At 44.3% G+C, this 20,858-nt stretch overlaps 1 protein-coding gene across 1 annotated transcript in view; it reads right to left on the bottom strand.

The window, feature by feature from the left end:
- The window catches only part of IGFBP5 (insulin like growth factor binding protein 5), a 27,859-nt gene extending 7,001 nt beyond the window's left edge, over window positions 1–20,858 (bottom strand). The window contains exons 1-2 of the mRNA XM_074191408.1: window positions 19,856–20,858; window positions 20–249 (exon numbers count right to left, since the gene is read on the bottom strand). Coding sequence (XP_074047509.1) covers window positions 20–249; window positions 19,856–20,189 — 564 coding nt within the window. The 5' untranslated portion in view covers window positions 20,190–20,858. The remainder of the gene's footprint in view (window positions 1–19; window positions 250–19,855) is intronic.

Raw genomic sequence — 20,858 nt, 5'->3', positions numbered from 1 at the left:
TAGCTCCACAAGGACTCACTTGTTCAGACTCCTGTCTCATCTCAGGGACAGAGATGACCCGGGACTGGGCAGTGTTCTCAGCAGCGCCAACAAACTTGGACTGGGTCAGCTTCTTCCGGCGGTCTTTCTTTAGGGCTTCAGCCTTCATCTCGGAGAGGTGAACATGCTTGGGTCGGAAAACTTTAGGGGAGTAGGTCTCCTCAGCCATCTCTGAAGTGGTTGGCTCCTCATGTTCCCGGGACTCCCTCTCTGGGAAGAGAAGATAGAGAGAAGATCAGTACCTAATGACCAAGAGCCTACAAAGCCACCATAATGGAAGAAGCAATAAATTTAGAAGTAGGGATACCTGGGTTTGCTTCCAGTTATTGTATTGTATTATAACTGTAATTGTATTCCTAGGTAGATCAATTCTCTTTCTGAACCTTAGTTTTTTCACCCACCCACAAAATGGGAATAAAATACTTACCCTGTTCACCTTATGGGGTTACTGTAAGAATAAATATTAAAAGGTTCCAGAATGTCAAGTTTTGTCATATTTGCTCCATGTGTATTGGGAAGGTATATAAAAAAGGAGAAGACATCCTTGGAACTTAAGTCTAATGAAAGTCAGAGCAGCCTAGAGGTCCATACCATAAGTATCAGAAAGCTCCTCTGGTCATTGAAGACTGGAACAATTTGTTCAAAGAAGTTTCATGGGAAAGACGCATTTGGGACTGAGATACAAGAAGTTTGGCAGAAATGAGGGGAGAGTATTTGGGATGCAGATGATGTGAGCGAACAAGGGGCAGGAGAGAGATCACAGGTTACAGCAGACCCAGGCAGAGGAAGGAGCAAGCCCTTTGGGACTAGGTATGGCAGGTTTTGTTTGATGAGGGTGAAAAGTCTGGGGAAAGGGGCAGTTACAACTTGGTTAGCAACTGAGAAGTAAATAGAAAGAGGAAATGTATCCTTGAAGGCCATACTGAAAAGTCTTGGTTTAGTAGGCTGGGGAGTCTTGAAGTTGTGAATTTAAATTCCAACTAATACTGGGAGATCATGGGGAGGTTGCTTAATTTCTCTGAAGCTCAATTTCTTCATTTGAAAAATAGGAATAAAAATATCTATGTTCCTTTGCAAACCTTGAGTACTTATATAAATGCAAACTGTGAGGTTTTTTTGCTTATTTGTTTTGTTTTGTATATGAAACACTATATTAATGTCAATTTGTATACAGTCTTTGTTCTTTTTTTGTCCCAGAATTATTAGGAGAGAAGTGATGGAGAGTAGGAGATTGGGGGACATAAGAGATATAGAGATGGGCTGGAAGGAAACACCAAGGATTGCAGAAGAAAGAGCAGCAGGAGAAGAATAGGACCTCAGACCTCTGAGTGAGAAGAAAAAGACAAAAAATGAAGGTCTTGGCTTCTTTTTCTTCCCTTGCCTTAGTCCTCATGTCCCAGCCTGTCCCAACCAAGCCAAGAAAGTCTGACAGCTGAACTGTGGCTAAAGCAGTTATATATAGGAGAGGACTGATGAGAGACTATACTTAGCTGACTTATGACCTTTAATGAAACTGGACTTGCTTGCTTTCTTTCTCTCTTTCTTTTTCCCTTTTTCTCTTTCTCCTTTTCTTCCTTCCTTCCTTCCTTCCTTCCTTCCTTCCTTCCTTCCTTCCTTCCTTCCTTCTCTCCTTCCTTCCTTTTTTCTCTCTTTTTCTTTCTCTCTTTCTTTTTTCTTTTTCTTTCTCTCTATCCATTCCTACCTTCCTTTCCATCTTTATTTTTCTTTTTTCTTTCTCTCTTTCTCTTCCTTCCTTCCCTTTTCTTTTATTGCCATTTTTAAATGAGATTACCAATCTGGATTTTGTTCATATCTCCCCAAACACCCTCCTTCTTATTCATCATCTTCCTTTTTGCCTTATATTTACATATCATATCATTTGTATAGTTTAAAAAATGTTTTGTATTGATTATTGCATTTTAATTCTTAGAACCATGTGAGATAGGCAAGGATGGTGTCATTATCCTCATTTTAGAGATCAAAAAACTGGGGAACAAAGAGGTTAAGCAGTTTATCCAACACCACCTAGCCAGGAAGTGGCAGAGCTGAGATCTGCATTCAAGTCCAGTGGTCTTTCATGATACCATGTTGATTCTACTTGTTATGCCACTCTATATTCCTAAAAGCCTTCAGTTGACATTGATTCAAGTTATGGGAACCTGAGGGTTCTCCCTCAGACCACTGTTTCCTTTGTAAAGTTAGATCAAGAATGGTCATAATAGATCTACTTTGGATGAGGTCTAATCATTAAAAATGTTGTTGTTTAGATTGAGCCCAAATCTGTCTCTACAAATGCAATCCACTGCTCCCATTATGGGAAGTTAGGTGGTGTAATGAATAGAGTTCTGGAATCAGGAAGACTCATCTTCTTGAGTTGAAACTAGGCCCTGACCATTACTAGCTGTGTGACCCTGGGCAAATCACTTAACTCTGTTGCCTAGAAAATAATCTGGAGAAGTGAATGGAAAACCACCTAGTATCTTTGCCAACGAAATCTCAAATAAGATCTTGAAGAGTCAGACACAACTGAAATGTCTAAACAACAAATCCCCATATATACATCCATGTCATTCCCTTCCTTTCATACTTGAGTCTTTTTCATCTATAAAATGACAGAGAAAGAAAAATACATTCTTGGAGAAGGTTCTAAGGACTCAATGGCAGGTGAAGACCAACATTCCCATCTTAAATTCATCCCCAACTCCTCTGTCACCCCCAAACCCTTACAATCCATTGGGATGTACGATAAAATGGGCATTGCAGTTTCCCTTATAAAGCCACCAGGTGTGCTTTAACACATGTTCTCCAGGCTATTATCAAGTCCACACCAAAGAACAATGGTAGAATAGGAGGGTAGACAAACCCTGCCAGAGCAACATTGTAGGAATCAATGCTGGAAGCAAGGGAAGCATCATAAGGGAGAGAGTTCAGTGCATGTTTACAATAAAGAAGCAAAGAATTAATCCATTTCTTTGTCCAAGTAGCTTAGTCACTAAGTCAAATGAAGACTTGTCCAATCTCTTAGAGCTGGAAGAGCCAGGAGTGATCATCTTCAACCAGGTCCTCAATGGAGCCATGAGACAAACAAAGGCTGGCCTATCATTCTGCTGGGGGCCAATTTGTCCCCAGTGGACAAGATCTCAGAGCAGAATAGGGAGGTGGGGTGGTTGGGAAGAAAGGTAATTAATTCCACTTGATCACTGATTTTTCTGACTGAGTCACTCAATACTGGGCAGTTAGGTGTGACTTCACATAGAAACCAGAAGATGGCAGCATGAACTCATGGTTTATTACATTTAAAACCCTCCCTTGCTCTTGTGTCCTAGAGTTTTTATTGACTTTAAAGCTGACTGGAAGGGATGCAGTCAAAAGACTGGGGAGACTTATGGCAATGTTAATTTCTTCACAATTAAAATTTTGAGATTGAGATCTTTTTTATCTTTCCTACAATCAACACCTCTTAAAACAATATTTTGTAGACTATTTGCTCCATCATTGAAATGGCTAACAAGGCTCAAAGGTATGATAGAATGAATCTAATTGTGAAATTTAAGGCATCAGTAAATAAATACATCATTGAAACTTATTTTCAGGCAGGTAATTCTTCCAAAAGAAGTTGGAGCTTAGGAACTGGGGCTACTTATAATGTAACTAGACTATTTGTGGAAGGATGGGACTTTCACAGAATCCCAGAGCTAAAAGGGATTTGAAAAACCATTTAGCCCAACTCTCTCTTTTTAAAGAATCAGAAACTGAGTCCCAATGAGGTTAATGTCTTGTGGAAGTTCATAGGGTAATAAGAATAGGGGATGAGACTTGAACCTAACATGGTAGAGCAACTGAAGAGAGATCAATAGCTAACCATTTAATGATTTCTTTGTTTTCAAGTGACCATCCCAAAAATCTAACCATCCAATGATTACTTCATTTTCCAATGACCTTTTAAATTGGTAGTTTCCAATGTCTTTGTCCATAGAGGTAAAACTATTGATTTAGAAGTAGAGTCCTTGGGTTTCATTCCTAGGATTCAAAATTTATACTTAATGGTGGCCAGTCACTCTTTCTCTCTGGGCCTCAGTTAACTTATCTATAAAGGATCCCTCAAATTCTTTTTAGTTCTAATGTTATTTATCACCCTAAGAGAAACATTAGGGACAGCTAGGTGGTATAGTGGATAGGGCTCCGGCTCTGGAGTCAGGAGTACTTGTATTCAAATCCAGCCTCAGACATTTAATAATTGCCTAGCTGTGTAACCTTGGGCAAGTCACTTAATCCAAGAGAGAGACAGAGAGAGAGAGAGAGAGAGAGAGAGAGAGAGAGAGAGAGAGAGAGAGAGAGAGAGAGAGAGAATATATATATCCTCTCTCCATATATATATATTAAACATTCTTGTTCTTAGAAGGCAGGTGGATAATAATGGAGAGTCACTAGCCCTCCTGCAAGAGCTTAGGAATATATACGCTGGGGATTCAGTTATAATGAGTGGGGGAGGTGAATGATTTTTCAGTTCCCTTCCTAAACAAGTTTGAAACTGGAGTGGGTGAGAAGCAAAAAAAGGCTGGGAGTATGTGGCTGAACAACAAACAAAAGAATGGGCTTCCTTCCCTTGGGGTTGTGCCAGCACCTGGCCTAGGCAGCTGACAGATTCTCCTTCCCCAGATGCACCTGTTTAGTTGGGAGCTCAAGAATGCTGACCTCTGTAAGAAGAGAGCCCAAGGGTGAGTCTCTTTTTCTGTGCCACCTCCAGCTGGCATACTGTGCTGACTGATTTCATTGCCTTGGGCTATATCTACAGGTCATTTATTCCTTCTAGTTCGACTCCTGTACAGTACACCCAAGCTGATGAAGTACCCTTTCACCTGTCCTTAATGTTTTTCTGCAAAAGAGAGACCAAAATCTGCCTTTGTCTACCAAATTTATTATTTTTCACCCCTCAACTCATGGGCATATCACCTTAATCAATCCTGCTACAATTTTAAAGTATTTTTCCCCTCTTCTTTCTTTTCTGGAGAAGAGATCCCATCACTCATCAACCTCCTTAGAATTAAATTCCTTTTCATAGGAATTTGAAAACAGTTCATTTCAAGCTAACTCATCCCAAGTTTTCTTAATATTCCCTTCGGGTTCTACTGACTAAAATTTTAACTCTTTCTTGGGAAAAGAGGGTTTTAAGGAATTTATTGAATAACCTTCTACTTTTATTAGTAAACTCAATTGGTTAAAATAATAACCACACATTTAGCAATGGTATAGCATCTAACCATTCCTGTCTCTACATATCTTCATGTCAGTATTTTAAGGATTGTTTCATAATTCATTTGCCACCACTTTGGGGACAGGAGGGGTTCATAAGTGAAATCTGAATGGTAGAGTGGATAGAGTAAAGGATTTGTGATTGGATATTACCTGGATTCCAAAACTGTTCCTGAAGCTTACTGCCTATGTGACCTTGATTGAGTCACTGAACCAACTTTGTAAATTATAGATATTTCAGAAATTCATTTCAGTTACAGATCTATGAGCCTATGACCTTTCTGAATCTCAGTTTACTTGTCTGTAAAATGAAAGAATCAGAGTAGATGACCTCTAAATCTATGATCTGGGTCTAACTTGGATCTTGTGCTTTTTTTAAAAAAAATCTCCTGCTGGATGCACATTACTATTGGCCTTGATTCCATAGGACCCAGGCCCTGGGGATTAAGAAGATAGAGGAAGATGGACATTAACAAAAGACAAAGTGCCCTTTGTCCAATTGTGGTTAAAAGAAGAACAGCAGACTCTTGTTGGGGGTTCTTGGGATCAAGAGAAGGAAGAAATGAACAGAGTCATGATTTAAAGGGTTGGAAGGACAAGAAAAGAACTAGTAGAATAGCCTGGAAGAAAAGACTGAGAGTGAAAATGAAGAATTATAGAGACAAGCCCTAGATTTGAAGTGAAAAGATCTGAGATTGAAACCTGGTTCTGTGAGTCTTCATTTTCTCCTTTGTAAAATGAGAGTAGGAAGATTAGCTCTGTGTTTATTAACTTGGAGTTTATGAACTTATTATTTTTAAAGAATGTTCTGATAGCTCTTTTATCATATAGCTATTTCATTTATCATTGTATATATTTTATTTTATGCATTTCAACTTTTCGACAAAGGGCTTCATTTGCTTTACCAGACTGGTGCTAAGGGGTCCCTGAGAGAGAAAATAGAAAGAACAATTGGACTAGATGGTTTCCAGGCTCCTTTCCTGCTCTCAATTCTAGGATACTAGAACCCAAGCTAGAGGGAAGGATGTAGGTAAGAAATTAGGAGAACTAGACAGTTGGTCTGTTAAGCTGAACTCTTAAAGTCAGCACAGTGCCCAAGGATAGTCAGTAGAGGGAGATAGAGAAACATGCCAGAGAAAACCAGAGCCAGCCCACAGCCTGCTGTCTTGGGTCAGAGTGGAGTTATAAATTATTATGAATATAAACAACTTCTTCAACCTGGAATTTGTGGGCCTGCCTTGCTCACACCATCTACATTTTTTCCTGCTAGTTGTGGCTCTCTGCAGTAATTAAAGGGAAATGGGGATATGTAAGCACTGGAGAGAATTGCTTAGAAGGGGGCTTGGAATGGGCAATGATAGAAGTCTGGGGTGGGGGGAGAGCTCTGAAGTGCATCTGTCAAACCTCATGGCTATTTCTGATCACCTGGAACAAAAATTGTCTCAGAGAAGGGAAAAACATAAACTTGCTCAGGACTCTCTTCTCCCTGTTGAAATTCTTTGGCAAGATGGGGATGGAGGGGCATGGAAAAGGTCCATGCAGAATGCTTACTCTTCTATGTCCTTGGAAACTCAGCTCAGTCCAACCGACTTCATGGGCCCCCATGATCTTAGCCTTTTGAGGGCTAGAGAGTGGTGGATTTAGAGAATGGGGGCTGTAAGCTTCTCTCACATTACTTCCAACTTTGGGGTGGAGGAGAGACCATAAGGGAGTCTAATAAGCATTTCTACCCTCCATTCTCCCCAAATTTCCAACCACAACTCCTTTCATTTTGGCTTCCTGACCCAGTTTCAAGACTCCTCTGCCTCCCTGGAATCAGATGCTATACATGTCTGGAGAGAGAAGGGCAGGGGGCCTCAGACAATTTGTTCCCTCTGTTCCAAGATCCAAAGTACTTGGGGGATTTGGGGGAAACAGATTCTCCCTGTCCAGAGCCCTTAGCAAATGTGATAATCCAAACAATTCTGTTTTCTCCCTTCCTGCAGGGAGTTTTCTGGTGGAGACAGATTCAGTACTTAGGGAGGAGTTTCTACATTAGTCTTCTCCTTCCCTCCAGCCCCATCCTCCATCTCTTTTCCCTCTTCCTTCTCTGCCTTGCTCCCCACCTCCCCCACCATTCTCTCCTCTTTTCTCTCCGGTCACCACTGGGCTTGCCAGTGGCTCCCCCTCACCCCACAAGAATGCCCAGCCTGGTGATTCAATTAGAGTCTGAGCAATTTCTGGAGAAGATCAAGGAACATTAACTCTTTCCTGGTCAGAGGTGGGAGGAAAGAACTAATTCAGTCTTAGCCAACGTGGAGTCCTCTGAGAGCACCAGAAATGTTCTTTTTTAATGTCCAGTTGTCCATCTCTATATTAATTTGAATAAATGGAGACAGTACACATACCTTTCCTGACTCTTCTTACCATTTTATCCTTGCCATGCCCCTTCCTCTTCTTCCCACTTATTGTTGCTTGGATTCCATACCTATAGAATCAGATGCGACTAGGGTTTCTTTGAGAAGAAGCCTAATCTCTGCAATCAAATCTCTAGAGAAGAGATAAATTTATTCACACCCCACTGCCTTGCAGTTAAATCTCCATCTTCCCCTTCTTTTTACATGACTTTAGGAGGAAAGACATCAGGATACAGCTAGGAAAATGGAAAGCCAAGACAGATAGAAGAAGTTGGCTCCAGAGGTTTCCTGTTGCCTCTAAATGAGTTGGAGGTATATGGGTGAGAAGAGGATGTTTAGAGCTGGATGAGAATTAGGACCTGGCCTTCAATCCCTCCCCTCATTCATATCCACCCACATCTACAGATGGCTCCTTTTTGTCTCATTCTCAGATTCTCCACTCCTATTACCTCAGGGGATTTTTTGACACAACTTCTTCAAATATAAAATAATGTGAGAGAAATGAGTATGTAGAGAAAGAGCTATAGAGGTCTTGGTTTGGAAAGAGCAACATCTGACTGACTGCATAATCCTAAAAAAAAGCATCATTCTAAAACCCAGGGGATAGTGAGCATCAGAAGACTCCCATCTCCCAATCCCTAGGAATCTAGAGTTTTTAGGGTGATTGAATGACCCAGAGGAATGTGTGCTGGTTTGGGACAGAAAGAACTTTGGTTCCAATCTCTGCCATTTAATATCCACGTGACCTTGGACAAGACCATTAACCTCCTTGGGTCTCATTATAAAATGAGATGGCTTGTTGGACTTGTTTGGCTTAAGTGACTTCAAGTTCTAGGATCCTAAGGCATATATAGTGCTTTAGTGCTTTCCTCAAAGCTACTCTGTAAAGTAGGAAATATAAACATAATTATCTTTTTTAAAAGGATTTTGCAAGGCAAATGGGGTTAAATGGCTTGCCTAAGGCCACACAGCTAGGTAATTATTAAGTGTCTGAGCCCAGATTTGAACCCAGGTACTCCTGACTCCAGGGCCGGTGCTTTATCCACTGTACCACCTGCCCCCCCCCAACATAATTATCTTTATTTTTACAGATGAAGTAACTGAGGCTCAGAGAGATTAGATAATTTTCCTGTAGTTACAGACTTCTGGTCACAGTTCAAGCTCTGGTCTCTGGATTGGAAATTCACTGTTGTCTCTTTGCGAGCAAATTCAATATTTCTTTGTGGGATGAACAAATTTGATATTTTAAAGAACTGACCTATAGAAGTATGATGCAGTGAAGAGGCTATTAGACTTGGGAGTCAGGAAGATCTGGCTTCAAATCTTACTTTGGACACTTGTTAGCTACATGACCTGAGCAATTTATTTAACTTCTCTGAATATTGACTTCCTCAACTGTAAAATGGAAAAGATTAGGTCTAAAGTCTCTTCCATCTCTAAATCCAAGATCATAGGAACCTGGGCCAGAAGATCCCAGGGAAAAATAAAAGAGTGGATTCCATACTCTTTTCCTCCTCTAGAATATCCCAGAGTAGATGGGAATCTCATTGAAAGAACTGACTCCAAGTAGCTCATTAGCCTCCTATATTTCCCCTGTCCCTCATCATTTAGCCTAAGCTCTGAGTCCAACCCAGGAAACCCCTACAGGATGTCACAAGGGGCTTTATTTTTGGCCTCCAAGCTCTTAGGAGATGCCCTCTAATCCTGAGATAAAATGACTCCACTGATACAATACTTAATTTTATCTAGCCCTGGCTCCTCCTGTCCCCTGAACTACAAGTGACTATAAATAATTCTCCTCATTAGACCTCTACACTCCATTCCTGATTGAGAGTCCTATGTAGCCCAAATGAGTGAACCTTTAGGTTCACCCAACAGTTATGGGTCTTCTCCTGTACAACAACCCCAACCCTCATGATGTCCCAGACACCTGCATACAAACCACATGAACATATCTTGAATAATCCTTTTACAGATTCATCTCACCTTTTCAGGAAGAACATTCCTCGATTCAGTTTAACAAACTGAATGGGAGGACCTCTTCTATAGGGAACAGAGAAATGAACAGATGCCTTTTCCTCAAAGATGCTTACAGCATCTCATGCTTAACCACATGGTAATTCAAGGAGGATGACAGCACTAATAATGGGCAGGTAAGAAGGAGGCTTCCCTGAAGAGATGAGTGACATGGAACTAAGTCTTAAAGGGAGAAGATGATTTTAATGTTAGGAACTGATAAAGTAGTGAATTTCAGATATGGGTTGGGAGGTGGGAGCACTAGCCTATGTGTCTTCATGGTAAATGTGTAGTGGAGGGAGATGGAATGAGGAGTTGGAATGGCAGCTACTAATCTACTTTGGCTGAAACACAAAGTACATAAAGTAATTTGAGATAAGACTGGGAAGGGGCAAGTAATGACTAAAGTGATAGAAAGCTGAGAAGGTTGGGTTAGAGCTCAAAGGTAGAAAACCTCTAAAGCTAGGCTATTTGTATTTTATCCTGGAGGCAATAGAGAGCCATTGACCATTCTTGACCAAAGGAGTTAATGTGGTCAGATTTACACCTTGGAAAGACTGTTTTGGCAGTCTTGTGGATGGTAGATTGGATAGAAGAGAGCCTGAAAGTTACATGATGTTCCTTCTGTTTTATTCCTTTGGCAAACAGAAAGACCATTGACTTTCACTCTCACTATTATTTCTGAAGAATTGATGTGATAGAATTTGAGCATGGTGGGAGACTATTCCAGGGGTCATGTAGTTCTAAGGTTGGTCTGCCCCCAGAGGGGGCAGCAGTCTCTGGAAAGCCCACTCCCTGAAGTCTAAGTCCATTTCTGCTGCCTGAAGCTCTTCCAAGTGCTCTACCATGAGAACATGTCTGCCACTCAGAGGCAGGCCATCTGCCTACACCCTTTTTCCAAGTGGAAATGGCAACTCTGACATCTAGGGCCATTGCTCATAACATGCATATGGGTTCACAGTAAGAAAATAAAGAATTTGTTGAGACTGATCTTGAATTCAGAACCTAGGAAGCCCCTGGCCTTATGCCAAGACCACCCTGGGTGACACAACAAAAGGGTTAAGCGGCCAACCAGTGCATGTGGATCATGAGAGGTTGACTTTCTTTTGAATCTTGTCCTTGTTCCCTCTATATGATAATCATTGCAATTAGATGAACTCAGAGACCTTCCAGTTGCAACAGCCCATATTTCTGAGATTCTAGACATGGGACTGACAAATGGACTAAGTTCTAGGCCTCACACTTTGTTGGATTCTTCTTACATATAGAAGATGCCACCTAAACCTGGGCTGGGACACAGATGGTAAAGCATGCGCTTCTGAATCATCACCTCTATCCTCTAGCATTTGAGCCAACCAGTCAGCCCCCTGCTAGGACCTGGGCCTGGGAATACTGCCACCACTTGGGAGACCAAAAGACTGGATGATGACTGTGAAAATAATATAAAAGTGTCTCATTCTCCTGAGGTCTGACAGTTTCCTAGCCAGTCATGCCAAATGACTCAATGGCAATTTGCAGAAAAAGAGAAGGTGTATTGGGGGGGGGAGCTGGTGAGGACTGGGTGGAGGTTTGTAATGGCCCTCCCTGGCTCCTCCTCCTACCCACTCTGTCACTGGCCAGAGTCTGTCTTTCTCCAGGCTCTTGGAAGGGACTGTTTTCTTTTCCTTTGTGGTCAGTGTCAGACGCACATGTTCTGGGCTTCTTTTAACCTGAATTATAGGCTGGAACGGAAATGGGCACCAGCCTTCCAAGAGGAAAACCAACCTAGACAACTGTCATGCCGAAAGGAAGAAGCAAGGGGAAAATTTGCTGGTTTGGGTAGGGCGGCCCTGAAAGCTGAATTGACCTGTCAGAGCTGGGAAGCTTGACTCCCTCTAGCTGAGTACCTTCCCCTCTGGAACAGCAAGAGACATGGGGTGTTTTTGGGCCAACAGGCAAGGCTGTGAACAACAGGGAGATGAGACCTCTCTGTGCCTCAGTTTCACCAATATGAATAAGGATGCAGAGAGAAAGAGCATGAGGTTTGAAGTGAAAAGATCTTGATTAGATCCTGGTTTTGCCACTTACTAGCCTTGTGACCTTGGGCCTCAACCTGTCTGGGCCCTGTTTTCCTCATCTTATATAACTGGAAGCTTTGACTAGCTGACTTCCAGAGTTCTCTTCCAGCCCTAAATCTATGACTACAAACAGGAATGACACATTGGCACTCTCTATTACTCTGCCAATTTGTGTTTAGTGGTTCTTAGGAGGTGGTCTGGTGTCTTCAGATAGGAGATGTAAAGAATAAATGAGAATATAATGAGAAAGACTGGGCAATGGAAAGAAAGTACTTCCTAATTGCTGGGCATCCCTACTCTTCCTCTCTCCTTTAAGGGTCTCCTGACTTTCTACTGTTCCTTTCCAAGGGCAAAGTCTAGCTCTGTTGGAAAGTTTGATGAAAAAGGATAGAGAAGAAAAGTCTTAAAAATAATGATGACTGGCAGAATGGTTCAGATAGTATCTTTTTTTTTTTTTTGGTCTTCAGATAGTATCTTGAGAATGGCCAACTTAGTTAAAAAGGGTCTTCAATGGAATGGGAATCATATACCAATTAGCCTATAGAACACTTCTTCCCAATACTTCCAAGGGAAAGGCTTAGGACTGGCACATTTTGGTCATTCTCACTAAAGCAGGAAATGAAACTAACCTCCAGGGTCAATGAGGAAAACAGCTGAAGAAGATGACAAGTGGAATGATCTCAAGTGACACTTTCTTTTCAGGTGGGTATTTTTCCATTTCACCTCTTTGAGTTCCAATGTGCCCCAAAGACTTGGGTTTTTGTGTAGCTCACTGTGTAGCTCATGAGGACACTCCACTCATGGCTATCTGAGATGAATGGGCTACAAGAATAATTGAAGAATCTTGGGATTTGCTCCATTCTCCCACTTCTCCATCTCTATCTCTTCTCCTCTCAACAAACACTATAGCCAATCATAGTTAAGAAGGCCAGTGGAAAGGAAAATGTACAATTCTCCCTCGAGACCACTTCAAATCAGTGATAGTTTGCCTCACAGGGAAGTTCTTCCTTGTGTCTATGCATAGCCTCCTCATGTTGTAGTTTACTTCTTTTTGACTTTTGGGGGGGGATGAATGGCAAATTGGCATCCTTTAAATAAAGTGTATTTGAAGACCTAAATCCAAATATGGTTTCTCAGAACATCCCATTAGTGCTTTCTCGCCCCCCCAAATAGTTTCACTTTGTTTCTATAGGGTGATCAGAAGTTTAAGTGCAGTTTGAAGCTATTAAAGGCTTAGTTATCTCTCTCTATATGTGTACATATAGACACTTACATATATACATACATATATGCATGCATGTATGATTACACACACACATATTCTACCCAGTAGAATTTAAACTCATCGAGGGCAGGGACTATTTTTTGTTTTTTGTTTTTTTATTCTCAGTTCTTGACATATAATAGGGACCTAACATATATGTTTATTGAATTGCTGTTTAAATTATTCTTCTCATTTTTTCTCCTAGTATTCTCCTCTGTCCCTCCAACTCTCTTTCCATTACCTTTTCTGTCTCATCTTCACTAAATGGAGTTCTAATATGTAGACAGAGGTAATGATTAACCAAGAAAATTTCTTTTTCATTTTCTAGGTTCAATCCCTAAATTTAGGAGTTGAGGCAATAGCCTCTTGGCATGTCTGTGTCCTAGATTTTGGCTATAAGGAAGTCCCTCATTACACACACACACACATATTGTATACTCCCATATCTGTGTAACATATATGCACACACATATGTATAAGCATGCATTACACATATACATATACAGAAAACTAGGAGGATTGGGTAGCAGGAACCTAGTAAAGCTCTCTGAGGAAGAAAGAGGAGTAAGAGAAGGAGGGGGAGGAGGAAAGGAGTTGAGTTCTCAGTTACACATTTATTTATTTCTCTGACCTGGCCCTGGGGACACTTCCACTCATGACTCATCAGAACTAGAGCTGCCCAGAATGGAGCAGGGCAGCCCATTCTGCACTATACACTAAGGCAAGGAAGTATATCTCCTTAACAATCCCTGGGGTGGGAAGAAGGGTGAAAAAGGGATGAAATGGGTCTCTTCTCTTCTCTAGCCTTTGGGCACCTCCACTCCTCTCCACTTCTCTTGTGTTGTACCTGTTTTGGATTAACAAGGGGAGCCTTGTCTGGAAATCAAAGCAGAGAATGAGAAAGCAGATGTACCTTGGCTCTAGATTTCTTCACAGTTCTTCTGGGAGTTGGAAATGGGGTGAGGAGCTGGGCAAAGATCATCCAGAGTTGCTTTAGTCCTAGGTGAGGGAGGGGACTGAAAGCTGGAATCTTCCCCAGAAAACTCCAAAAAGAATCTCAACCATTGGTGGAGGCAGATAATGAAAGAGAAGGAAATTATAGCCTAAAATTTTGGGGAGGGGAAGGAAAGAGAAGTAGTTGGGAGGAGACAGATCCTATATTATATGCTCTTTATGGGGGGAAGAGAAGACCCCTCTTCAACCTCCTCAACCAGTCTCCCTATCATACTACTACTTTTCTCTAGAATGACATATTGAACTATCACAAAACTTTAGAGATCACTTAGCCCTTGAATAGAAGTGCACATTCAATCTTCTGTTATAGTTTCAGAATCTGGCAGAAGTGGGGGGAGGGGGCTGTGAATAGCCCACTCAGGTATTATCCCAGATTTCTGGGAAAATCCCTCATTAGAATCTTAGATTATCTAAGATTCATCTAGTCATATTAACAGATTCCCTTCCCTTTTTCTCAAACACTCCCAAGGAAAAGATTCTAAACGCTGGCCCTCCTGACTCCTACTGCCATATGATGTCCCCCAGTGGCAATTCTGAGCTCTATGTCTCTGTTCATAGTGCAGGCTGAATAACTCCAGATACTTGCTTTGGTTCTGGGAGAGAATGGGGCAATTCTGATAACTCTAAATTGACTTTGAACTCAAGGTGCCCCTGGCAGATCCAACATCTTTCCCTCTCCCAAGAGGAGCACAAGATCAACTTGGCAGGAATTCCCTTCCCTTTCCTGCTTAGTTTCAATGCAGCATAATTGGGTGGATATGCTTTTCAGTTTCTCAACCAAAGATTCTTCTGATCTTTAAAATGAATATCCAGCAAAAGAAAATTAGCACAGGATCTTTCTCTCTCCAATGATCTCCTTACTCCATCACATACTCGATTTCTCTTGTCCAATCAAACATTAGGAAACCCTAGCTGAACACTTTTTTGCTATTTCTGGTGATGGCAAAGTGTTCCAAAATTTATTTTCTTCATCCCACCCCCCCGTGCTTCTGAAGAGGAAGGTTTTTTCCCCTGGTAAAAGAGGAGGCCCAGAGAAAGGAAAAGGAAGGAAGAGGACTAGAGAATGAAACAGACACCTTACTGTTAGGGATAGATGGGCACACAGAGATGTTCCAAAGTGGGTTTCACCAATGACAGATTTGTCTTAAAGATTTATTCCCCAGAAAGTGAACTCAAATAATTTAAGTTTCATAGAATAAGAAGCCAAGGCCATTCATAGCATCTGTTGACAGGCCTAAAGACTCATGCCTCTTGGATCCCTTCCCAGATTTTTTTCAGCCCTATCTTCCTTTATAATCCAGTATCATGTCCCCATTAGTTGGGTAATTCCTTCTCCAAAGTTGGATTGGTCTTATCATCATTCATATCAAGAATGTTCAGGCTCTGAGCAAAGATTATATTCATACATGTGCAAAATTCTTTTTTCCTATATATTCATTACCAACACACACACACACACACACACAAAACATGCACACAGACCCTTTGCCTTTTCCTCATAGACAAGGGTTCTTTGCTCCCATGAACTTTGCTTTGACCTTCACTCTGACCTCTAATCCTGAGGTCAATACAATTTTCTAAACTACTGCTATGGTTATACTTGGTCCCTTTCCTCCTCTCTGTCTTAAGTCTCAGTCTAAAAACCTATGGTTTTCCTATGTCTGTGAAAGCTGGAGCCATATAGCAAAGTCAAGAAAGAAATCTAGGGGAGAAGACAGAAAAGGGTATGGAGTGGCAGATAGAAAAAAGGGGGAAGAAGTATTAGGAGAGAAAAAAGTAGAAAGGAAGCTTTTATTCTTAACTGCATACTTTTCTTGTTTGAGGTGATGGGGGGGGGGAGGAAGGAAGAAAAGAGGAAATTGGAAAAAAGAAAAAATATCCAGTTAGAGTTTACTCTGTCTGTTGCTCTCCCAGTTCTAGCTATGGTTGGCTCACTAGGAAACTTTTCAAAGGCTTTTTTTTTTTGAAAGGAAAAGAAGAAGGAATCTGGCTCCCTTACTTTTCCATGAGCTTGTTCAACTCAGTGGACACGAATTTGGCTAACAAAACCAGCTCTGGAACTTAGTTTCCACATGGCTCTTGGACTAGGCTGGAAGCTGTGGCTAAGCAGGCCATGAAGGCCAGAAAGTGAGGGAATCATTGACACCTTGTTCCACACTCCCCACCTGTTGACTGAAAAGTATGTAAATTCCATACCCAAAATCCCTAATGGTGAGGTCCCCATTTTTCTTTTGGATTAGGGGATGATTTCCTCCTGTGTCCTCTGAGCAGATACAAATCAGGGTGGTATATATTTTTCATCTGATGCTTGCTAATCTGTTATAGTGAATAAAGCCCATTCACTACTTCCTCACTACTCCAATAGATGTCTAATTCCCTCATACTGGGTCAAGTTCAGAGGAGGTGTTTAATAAAAAATGCATTTTGCCGATTGTTGGATGGGTCGAATTACTGTTTGTCTCTGTGTATAGCTTAGTAGACTGTGATTATAAATTTTTGTCTCAAATCTTGCCTTTCTGGCTAACTCAACATACTTCTGTCTCAGCTTCCTTCTCTGCTTTTGGAATTGGGGCCAATAGTGATGACAGCCCAGCTCTTGAGCTCCCTCTAGTCGTGCAGCAACAGGCCTACGAAGATCTCCTTTTTTTTTTCATTCTTACAGTTTACTTTGGAAGAAGACACTAATGCTTTCCATCTCCCTTGCTCTGACCTGAAAAATGCTGATCCCCCCCCCCCCCATGGTCTTCCTTGCCATCCCTCACCCCCACCCCCATAGCAGTCTCAGGACAAACTCAGTCACCTTGGGCTTTTCTCCTTCCTCACCTACTCACACTCCCATCTCTCAATCATCTTTCAATCATCTCTCAAATAGGGCATGACAGAGGCTGGGGACTGTAGAAAAGGAATCCTTATTCTTCCTTGCCATCTTGGCTGCCCTCAGCTAGATTGAAGGCTATTCTAAATCACCCTGCTCTATCCCTAACTCTGTAACTTTCAGGGACCCCCTTAAATTACTGGGGAAGGGGAGGGGTAGATGATGTCTAGGCACCCTTGCAGAAGGGTTGAACCTTTTGTGATTCTAAGATGTGGCCAGACCCCCATTCCCAGGAGGAAGAGCCCTTCAGGCAAAGCCAACCAGCTCATGGAGGTCATACACCTGCTCTGGGGGCCCGAGGGCTGGGCCAGGAGGGGCCGAGCGAGGGGATGGAGCAGCGAGCCTGGCCAGGCAGGGGAGACCACCCCCGGTTCACCGCTGCCTGTGCCTGTGGTGGAGGGGCATGGGGAGGGGCAGGGGAGCAGCAGTTTTGGGGAGCATCAGTTTAGGAAATAACCTGGGCTCTTGGAGAACCGGGAGGCCAAGCACCTTCAGGGTGCTCTCCTTGCTCTCTCTGCTCGGTCTCCCTAGCCCTTCTTTCTACAGTCTCTCTGTCTTTATCTCTCTCTCTCCCCATCTCTTTCTGTCTCTGTCTCTCTCTCTCTGTTTCTCAGTCTCTGTCTGACTCTCTTCCTCCCTGTCTCTCTTGTATCTGTTTCTTTCTCCCGGATTCATTCTCTCTCTCTCTCTCTCTCTCTCTCTCTCTCTCTCTCTCTCTCTCTCTCTCTGATTCTCTCTTCTCTGTCTCTCTGCCTCTGTCTCTTCCTCTCTTTCTTTTTCTCTCTCTCTGACTCTCCTGTCTCTCTCTCTGTCTCTCTCCTTCTCACACACACACACACACACACACACACACACACACACACACACACACACACACACACACACACAGACACACGAGTGACGCTGTCTGAGGATACTTTGCATAGTTTCAGTGTGACCAGGTTATTACACAGAATGGTAGGTTCCAAGACAGGAAACCAACTCATACCTTTTCCCCGGCGCTAAGCTAGTTCAAATCCACATTTCTGAGGATCAAGGCCGGGCGGGCCGCCTTTTTTTTTTTTTGAGGCTCTTAATAAAAATACAAATAACCGGGTTCTGGGCCACCTCCTTGCTCCCCGCCCTCTGCAGCCCCCTCCCCTGTTTCTCAAAATACAGCCCCTAGAATGACTTACTGGGCCGAGCCCACTGAGGGGGGCGGAGGAGGGGGAAGAGAGAATGGGGCAGAGCGCCGGGGGGGACACTGGAGCCACAAGATGTCACCCGGGGAAACTTTCAGAGTTGGGCTCTGGCCAACTCAGGGCCACCCCGACTTCGGGGTGGGAGGGTAGAGCGTGCGCGGGGTTAGAATGTGTGGGCACCAGGGCGCGGGGAGTGGGGGGCGGCCCTGGCCGGGGGGCGGGGAGGGAGGCGCCCCGGGAGCGCAGCCAGGAGGCTTCTCCAAGTTCAGAATTTCTAAGCGCAGTTTTTTTCTAAAGGCTCCAGAAAGGAGTCAATTAGAGGCGGTCGGGGCGGGGCGGGGCGCGCCGGGCTGGGCTCCCGGACCTGGGGCTCAGGTTCCCCTCTCGTTGGAAGGGCTAGGTCAAGTGGAAGGGAGAGGGGTCCGGAGCCGCCTCCCCCAGCCCCCCGACCTTGCCCCCCATAAGCCCCGCCAGTCCCTCAGGACAAGGACCCGGGATGCTCCACGGGGGTGGGGGGCAGGAGAGGGGGGGTCACAGGTTGGGAGCCTTGGAACGAGCAAGCTCACCCCCATCTTTCTTGACCAATGTTTTGTCCCCAGTGCACTTACCCCCCCCCACTCGGTTGGAAATATTGTAGGTGGAGAAGGGGGGAGGGGACGGTTTTGGGGGGCGGGGGTGGACAGCAGCTGGAGGAGGCTGGCGTTCGGAGCCGCCAATCTCCTCCCCCCCCTTCCCACCCCTCGCCTCACCCCGCGGCATTCAAATTTCTGGGGCAGGTGGGGAAAAGTCCGAACCCCAACTTTCTCCCTCTGGATGGAGGCTGGGCAACGAGCCAAGTCCAGGCGGGAAGGTGCGCTCGGAATAGGAAGGGGGGAGGGAGGAGAAGAAATGTTGAATTTTAAAACCCATCTTTCATCTCAAGTTCAAAAGCCCCGATCTTACCTGAGAACAATAAAGAAAGGCAATTTGCCACTGCTAATGAGGGTGGGGTCTCGAGAATTATAGATGCGGACGGAGCGGGGGGGGGGAAGGGGAAGGAGAAGGGGTGACAAGGGGTGCAGAGAAAGGGAAAGAGGGACCCCCTCTAATTAAAGAAGACTTTAGGCAGAGGTTTTTTAGCTAATTAAAGATCCTAGGCGGATCTTTCTTTTTTGTTAATTAAAGAGGATCCTAGGAGTACCTCCCCCCCTTTAGTTATTAAAGAACATTCTAGGTGCATTTTTTTAGTTAAAGAAGAGGCTGGGCTGCTCCTTTTATTTTTAGTTATTAAAAAGGATGCTAGGTGCATCTTTCCGCCCTTTTTGTTAAAGAGTCGTCTAGGGGATCTTTTTAGTTATTAGAGAACATTCTGGGTGGATTTTTTTTTTTTTTTGCTTAATTAGAGCAGCGTCTGGGCGGATCTTTTTTTTTAAGTTATTAGAGTCTCGTTGGGTCTTTTTCCCTAAGTTAATTAAAGAAGATTCCACATTGCAAAAGGGGGTGGGTGGGCCATGGGTGTGCGGCGATAGTGCAAAGCCCCACCCCAGCTTGGAGTCCGGGGGTGTCCTAGGGGCCAGTCAGGGGAAGGGGGGTCCGCGAGGTCGCGAAGGAGCCCCGAGCCGCAGGGCTGGGCAGGTGGCTCCAGCGTCCTGCAGAGGAAAGCGCCGGAGGCCCGGGGCCAGCCCGGCTCGGGGCCACTCGCCGGGGAAGGGGAAGGGGAAGGGGAGCTAGCGGCCCGCCCGCCGCGCCACGCATGCCCCGGAGCCCGCGGCTCCCCTCACCGATCTTGGCTTGCTCGCGGTAGCTCTTCTCGTTGAGGCAGACCCCGCGTCCGTGGAGCAGGGCGTGCAGGGGCTTCTCCTCGTCCTGCCGGGGGAGGCAGCGGAGCCCCTGGGCGCAGCGCTCCGTGTACACCCCGCACGACTGGCCCTCGTTGAGCGCGCACGTCATGCAGCAGCCGCAGCCGGGCTCCTTGACCAGCTCGCAGCCCAGGGGGCTGGGGGGGCACATGGACAGGGCTTTCTCATCGCACGCTTCGCAGTGCACGAAAGAGCCCAGGCCCTGGGCTGCCCCGATGCAGGCGGACAGCAGCAGGAGCACGGTCGGCAGCACCATCTTCCTAAAGCTCCCCCTTACCTTGGGGCGGAACTGGGGAGACTGGGGGGGCTGGGGGGACGTATACGTGTGCGTGGAGGGCAGACAATATCGGCCCGGCTCCCTGTGGTCTTGGCAGCAGGACCAGGGCTCCTTCCCAGGGGGTGAAAAAAAGTGTTGGGGAGAAGAAAATTGAGGTGATGGGAGAGCTGCTCCCAGCTGCAAAGAATCAAGGCTTGGGGCAAAGGAGAAAAATCTCTCCAGGTGAGAGGAGAAAGAGGAATGGCAAAATAGCCCCCCCCAAACCCCAGCTCACCTGTTTTTATAAAAGAGAAAAAAGCCCCCCCAAGACAGGTCACCCCAAATTTTCTTAAAGGTTGGGGAGAAGTTTAAAAAAATATTGGCGATCACACTCCCTGTCCTCTCTATGAATGCATCAAGTGGATCGGGGCTGCCCACGGAGCAGGTAGAAGGCTGCCCGAGAAGACCAAAAAAAAAAAAAAAAGCAAGATTTTTTTTAATATAGAAAAAAGTCCTCTTTTCTCCCGTCCACCCCCTCTTCCCGATCGACAGGTTCTCTGCAAAGTAACGAAGAGTCCTGCGGAAGGAGGAGGCAGGGGGATCTCCTAAATGCACCCGCACTTTGTAGCTCTCCCAACACTTTTCCCCTGGAGAAGTTTCTAAAGAGAC

Source organism: Macrotis lagotis, chromosome 6, assembly GCF_037893015.1.
Source record: "Macrotis lagotis isolate mMagLag1 chromosome 6, bilby.v1.9.chrom.fasta, whole genome shotgun sequence".
Lineage (NCBI taxonomy): Eukaryota > Metazoa > Chordata > Mammalia > Peramelemorphia > Peramelidae > Macrotis > Macrotis lagotis.
The sequence above is the reverse complement of the archived record's forward strand: the minus strand, read 5'-3'. Positions and strand labels throughout refer to the sequence as shown.